The sequence below is a fragment of the Grammomys surdaster genome, unplaced genomic scaffold (assembly GCF_004785775.1).
Source record: "Grammomys surdaster isolate TR1022 unplaced genomic scaffold, NIH_TR_1.0 210, whole genome shotgun sequence".
NCBI lineage: Eukaryota > Metazoa > Chordata > Mammalia > Rodentia > Muridae > Grammomys > Grammomys surdaster.
Genome location: NW_021604655.1, coordinates 298,498 through 305,247, shown reverse-complemented (window position 1 = coordinate 305,247; position 6,750 = coordinate 298,498). Strand labels below are relative to the sequence as shown.

Below are 6,750 nucleotides of genomic sequence, written 5' to 3'. Positions count from 1 at the left end.
GCCCATGCACATGTGTGACTTATTAGACTAGTTTACAGAATGTGGTCTTGGTAGTCCAACAATGGCTCTCATAACAGAAAGGCTGAGAATTTAAGATATCCATGCATTATCTCCACAGTCCAATCAGACACTGGAGAGGATTCCTGCTGAGCCATTGGTCTTCAGTCTACATCGGAATCCTGAAGAAGTTGGATTTAAATACTGGCAACAGCATCAGGATGAACAAACTGAGAACGAGGGCAATCAGACAAAAAGCAAAGAGTCCCTCTGAGCACAACCACCAGGTGTGGCCCAGGTGCAGGGTGGGTCTTCCTGCTTCAAATCATTTGATTAGGATAATACCTCACAGGATGCCCAGCAGGCAACCAAGATTAGCCATCACCTGTATGTTATAATAAAAATGGTAAGCTGGGAGACACAGTAGTACACCCCAGGAAAGGTTATATGAGTTAAGTATCATAAAAGGGGGACCTAGTCAAATGATTTGTATAAACGTTCCCCTCTTGCTGATATCTTAAGTCTGTAAGGAACAGCCGGGTATCAGCTCCCTGTATGGTTCTCACACGGGAGGCTGCCTACCAGGCCTACACATTTTCTCAAGTACTTCCTCTTCCAAATCAATCTTTGCTTCCTAGTCTTCCAGTGATAAATTCTTTCATCACTGGAAACAAAAACTTGGATTAAAGAAATCAGTCGACCTTCCAGACATCAATGTATTACACATTGACTGATTTTGCATGTTGAAACATCCTTGCATTCCAGGAGTAAATTCCACTTGTTCATGGTACAAAACCTTTTTTCCTATTATTTATTTATTTATTTATTTATTTATTTATTGGTTCTATCTAGCATCTATCTATCTATCTATCTATCTATCTATCTATCTATCTAATGACTTGTTTTTTTGAGACCAGGTTTCTTGTGTAACAACCCTGGCTGTCCTGGAGCTCTCTCTGTAGACCATAGATCTATAGACTCACAGAGATAGATCTACCTGCCTCTGCCTCCTGAGTGCTGGGATTAAAGGAGTGTGCCACCACTGCGGAGCGGTACATAATCATTTAATGTAATCTTGATTTCGGCTAGCTAGTATTTTGTTGACTATTTTCACATCAATACTCAACCATGAAGGATACTGATTGGTACCTTTCTCACAGTATCCTTGATTTCAGTATTAAGGTAATGCTGGCCTCTAAAATGAGTTTGTAAATGTTCCCTCTTCTTTCATTTTTTTTTTGCTAGAGTTTGAAAGGAATTGTTATTTTTTTTTTCCTGCATGCTGCATCAAAGTTGATGTTGGGTATCTTCCTTGATTGATCTTCGCCTTAATGGGAGAAAATCTCTGACTGATCCCAGAACCCATGATTTGTGCAGTCAGGTAAGCCACCTTACTGTCTGTCTTAGTTAGGGTTTCTGTTGCTGAGAAGAGACACTATGACCACAGCAACTCTTAGAAAGGGAAGCCTTTAATTGGGGCTGGCTTACAGTTCAGAGGTTTAGCCCATTATCATCATGTTGGGAAGCATGGCAGCATGCAGGCAGACATGGTGTTGGAGAAGGAGCTGAGAGTTCTACACCCAGATCCACAGACATCAGGAAAAGAATGCCACACTGGGCCTGGCTTGAGCATTTGAGACCATAAAGCCCAACCCCAGAGACTCAGCAAAGCCACACCTACAAGGCCTTATCTTCTAATAATGCCACTCCCTGTGAGCCTATTGGGTCCACTATCATTCAAATTACCACATTGCCTATGTCTCTTGGAAGCAGAGATAACAGGCAGGGTGCCAGGCACACTTGTATTTCACATTTACTTGATTACTGTGGATCTGAACTCAACTCAGCAGTACTTCACCTGCCGAATCATCTCCCTGGGCCAAAATCATTAATTCTTCAAGGTTTAAGCTATCTGGTCTGGGACTTTCTTGGTTAGGAAGTTTTGATTACCAATTCAATCTCCTTACTGGTTAAAGGTCTGTTTGTTTGTTTGTTTGTTTGTTTGTTTTTGCCTTTATGATTAGTCTTTACAAGTGTTAAGATATTTTTTTTTTTTTTTTTTTTTTTTTTGCTGAGCCATCTCTCCAGCCTTGACAATCCTTTCCTGAGCCACTTCTCTTCCATGTCTGATTGTTACTTGGTTTATTTTTTTTTAGTTTAGATAAGGGTTTGTCAGTTTTGTTTATGTTTTTATTTAGTTTTTTAAGATTTTTTAAAATTTTGAGTTCTCTGCATGTATGCCTGCATGACAGAAGGCATCAGATCTCATTATAGATGGTTGTGAGCCACCATGTGGTTGCTGGGAATTGAACTCAAGACCTCTGAAAGATCAGCCAGTGCTCTTAACCACTGAGCCCCTTGTTGATGTTCTGATTTTTTGTTTGTTTGTTTGTTTGTTTGTTTTTGTTTTTGAGATAGTGTTTCTCTGTGCAGCTGTGACTATTCTAGAATTCCTCTGTAGAGCAGGCTGGCCTGGAATTTAGAGATCCATCTGCCTCTGCCTCTCAAGTGTTGGGATTAAAGGCATGAGCTACCTACCACCACCTGGCCTGGTTTCAAGCAAGTTATCTGGCTTGTAGGAACAGCAAAGTGCCACGTAGCTTTCCTGTCAGCCACTGTTAGTTAGGTCACTCTCTGAAAAAGTAACTGCCTCTTTTTGAAGCAACAGTAATAATGACTGGTCATTAGTGCTGTGGAAGGAAGGCAAGCTGGTAGTTTGGGAGAGTAAATGCATGAATAAATGAATGAAATAAATCATTCCGTGTGGGACTGCGTAAGGGTATCCTGGGTCATGGTTGAGCAGGTACCTAGAACCCCGAGATTCTCTGTGGAATTCTGCGTGAGAACCGGCAGGAGTTCGGTCCCTCCCATCATCCAAGATCCTAAAAGCAGTTACATAGATCTCCATAGAGTCACATAGGCCAGGCTATAGGCCTCAGGCCCTAGGGATTTACATACTAATGAAGGCCAGAGGGCAGAGCAAATTAAACATGCCTCCCCCCAGATCCTCCCCCAATCCTCCCCCTCTTCTCCCTCCCTGTATAACTCGGGACTGCCCTGAGTTTTTGGGGGCGTACGCCTAGATCCATCTATTATCCGTCATGACAATAAACCTTTTTGGAACTAAGGACTTCTTTGTGTTACTGGGGCCTGCCGCCGCCAAGGTCCTCAGGCCACTGGAACCATAGGATCTTCTTCCCTAATCTGGGACCCGCCATGGCAGCGGAAGCCCCTCTGGGGCTTGCGCCGCTCTGGCGGCCTTTTTAAATTTTCCCCACAACTCCGCCATCTTAGTAGAAATCACACTAGTCCAACTTTACTATGTACACGCAAGACACCCTTGTATGGATTTTGCTGGTCATTTCAGACCAGAAGTGACAGAATGTGGATTGGGAAAGGTAGATAAACAATTCTCCCCCCATATTGAACCTCTAATATAAACAGCACAAGTCCCTCGAGTTCCGAACAGTGATGCTTGTCTCTCTTCTTCAAGTAGCTTACCTCAAAGCAGAGAACATTTTGCAAAAGAAAGCTGCATGAGCACAGCCCTTGATCATCAATCCCCGATAACGGCCCTGTAAATACAGCCAGTATCGTTCTTCTTCTGGAATCCCATACTCAAACTTCAGAGACTCAAGGTCTTCTAGCATATCCACTTCCATTTCCAAAGCTCCAGTTCCTGCAGTAACAGACACCGAACAACATGACTCCCAGTTCTGGAGAACAGAAGGGCTTAAGTATGGTGGTGTGTGTGACTAGCTCATGAGTTCTCATGGTGAGGGGCTTCAGCACCATTCTCCTCCCAGATTCTGAACTTGGGAGTTCACAGCTCTGTTGGAGTGGGGCCACAGAGGTTTCCTAATTACTTCCTAATCAGTTTCCGGGATTCATGAAACCTAAAAAGGAAGTCACAGTAATATTTATCTGTACTGACTACAGGTACATTTTTCAGCAGGAGTTATGAGAGCAACACGTTCCAGGGGTGTCCTTAGCTGGGAGCTTTTCCCTTCTAGTGCTTGAACTTCGGAAATATTGCTGATCACACAGGATTTCATTTCAAGGGAAACCTTCACTTCTGGTAAACTCTGTGTTCCCTGTAGGGCAGAAAAGAGCCCAATCTGGGTATCACCGATCCCTAACCTACAGCATGGACACTCTGAGCCTAAAAACTAAGTCTAGACACATCTCTCACTACAGAGACATGCTTTTACTCCTCAGGACTTCTGGTCTGGGCAGGTGGAAATTACAGAAGGAAAGAGCCACCCAAGAGAGTTGTCTTTATGACTCCTTAGCAACCCATTCATTCTCGCCTCTGGTCTTAAAGGGACAAAACATGCCTACAAACTTGCCTGGCCTGGATGCCAGGAGGACATGGTTCCTTTTATTGTAGGAATGCTAAACCAGGCCAGGGTGGGACTTGTTTTTCCTATAGAATATTTCTATATTCTCCTGCAGATGGAGTATCATATAGATCTTAGTAGTGCTTTAAAAAAAGAAATTGACAGAAGCTGTGAGATGCTAAGTGGGTAAAGGTGCTTTACAAGCAAGCCTATTGACCTGAGTTCAATTTCCAAAACCTACCTAAAGACCTAAAGGGGAAAAAGAGAATCCTCCACAAACGTTGTTGTGTTGCATCCTCTGTCTCTGTCTCGCACGAGTGCGTGCGTACACACACACACACACACACACCCCATAGCAAACTAACAATAAACCCAGACACTTACTTAATGTTTTTCCCCTGTAGTACCTAGGACTGGACCAGGACCTATGCATGCTGGGTAATACCGCCAGCCCCTGCCTGAAACAGTGACTCATTCAATGATTCAGTGTCCTATGAAGCTGAGATAAGAGAGATGTACTATAACACTCTAAAGGAAGCTTGCGGTGTTGAGGGCTGAACCCAAAGCCTTGCAGGGGCTAGGCAAGCACTCCTACCTCACGGCTACTCTAGCCCTTCGTACTACCCTTTCTCTTTACAGTCAATAATCAGTCTTGTAGCTATTGAGGCTGAACTCTAAGTTTAAAACTACTCGGTTTCTACATCTCTTCAGGTTAAAAAAAGGTGGTGAAATTCATGTAACATAAAATTATTCATTTGAAAATGAATGATTCAGTAGTACATTTAGAATGTTGTGTGACTATCTCACTTTTTCCCTAAGATTCATTTATTTTATTTATATAAGTACACTGTCTCTGTCTTCAGACACATCAGAAGAGGGCATCGGATCCCATTACAGATGGTTGTGAGTCACCATGTGGTTGGTGGGAATTGAACTCAGGACCTCTGAAAAAGCAGTGTCTTAGGGTTTTACTGCTGTGAACAGACACCATGACCAAGGCAACTCTTATAAGGACATTTCATTGGGGGTTGCATTCAGGTTCAGAGCTCCAGTTTATTATCATTAAGGTGGGAGGGAGCATGGCAGCATCCTGGCAGGCATGGCGCAGGAGGAGCTAAGAGTTCTACATTTCATTCCAAAGATCAAACAGGAGAAGACTGGCTCCCAGGCAGCTAGGACAAGGATTTTAAAGCCCATGCCCACAGTGATACACCTACTTCAACAAGGCCTCACCTAATAGTGCCACTCCCTGAGCCAAGCATATACAAACCATCACAAGCAGTCAGTGCTCTAAATCACTGAGCCCTCTCTTCAGCTCTATCTCATTTTTATACCCACAAAAAGAAATCCTACTTGCATTAAGCATTGACTCCCCATTCCTCTCCTCTCCCAACCTTCTGGAACCACTATTGATTCCTACGTACAGATTTATGTATTCCAGATAATTCATAAAACATAAATTGTACCATGTCACCTTTTATGTTTGGCTTCTCTAGTCCCCTCTTAAAGGAACGTGACATAGTAGGAAGTCACATTCTACTCTTGCAAGTGATATTTCCTGTTCTAAAGGAAAGAGGAACTCAAAACCTGCCAGACCTACATGACTAATACAGCATGCTGCAGACATCAATTCTAGACACATATTTGTACGTTCTCAAAAACGGGGATTCACTGTTACAGCTTTGTAACATGGCAACTTGGTTAGACCAAAATGCTTTCCAGAATCCCTTCTAGTTAAGAAAGAACCACAAGGGATAATGTTGCGAAGAATCTAGAATGTGGAAATGAAATAACCACCAGTTCCTGTTTTGGCTTGCAATGCCACATCCTTACTTACCTGGTTGGTTGCCTTGGTGTAGTTCAGCAGCTAAACCTGTGACTGCTCCACCTGTTCCTGATCCTCCTGTAGGGACTCACTCCTGGGCCAGGCCATGGCAAAGACCACCAACTGCTCCTGCAGAACAGTACTCTACTGAGGTTGCAGGCAGGCATTCTAGTCTGTAACTGTGCTGGGTGGTTTAAACTTGACATAAGTTAAGAGTTATCTGAAGGGAGGGAACCATAAGACTCAGCTGTAAGGCATTTTCTTAAGAAGTGATTGATGGGAGATGACCCAGCCCATTGTGGGTGGTGCCATCCTTAGGTTGATGGTCTTGGGTTCTATAAGCAGGCTGAGCAAATCATGAGGAGCAAACCAGTAAGCTGTGCTCCTCCATGAACTCTGCATCAGCTCCTGCCTCCAGGACCCTGCCGTTTCAGTTCCTGTCCTGACGTCATTGCTGAACAGTGATATGGAAGTATAATCTAAATAAACCCTTTCCTTCCCAGTTTGCTTTGGTCACGGTGTTTCATCACAACACTAGTAGCCCTAAGACAGTAACTCTCGGTTCTAGCCAAGCCATGCGTGTGTTCC

The 6,750-nt window shown here is 43.5% G+C and overlaps 1 protein-coding gene across 2 annotated transcripts in view; it reads right to left on the bottom strand.

The window, feature by feature from the left end:
* The window catches only part of Noxred1 (NADP dependent oxidoreductase domain containing 1), a 22,818-nt gene extending 16,337 nt beyond the window's left edge, over positions 1–6,481 (bottom strand). For both annotated transcript variants that reach the window (XM_028771920.1, XM_028771919.1), the window contains exons 1-2: positions 6,175–6,481; positions 3,499–3,676 (exon numbers count right to left, since the gene is read on the bottom strand). In XM_028771920.1, coding sequence (XP_028627753.1) covers positions 3,499–3,659 — 161 coding nt within the window. In that variant the 5' untranslated portion in view covers positions 3,660–3,676; positions 6,175–6,481. The remainder of the gene's footprint in view (positions 1–3,498; positions 3,677–6,174) is intronic.
* Positions 6,482–6,750: the final 269 nt, after the last annotated feature.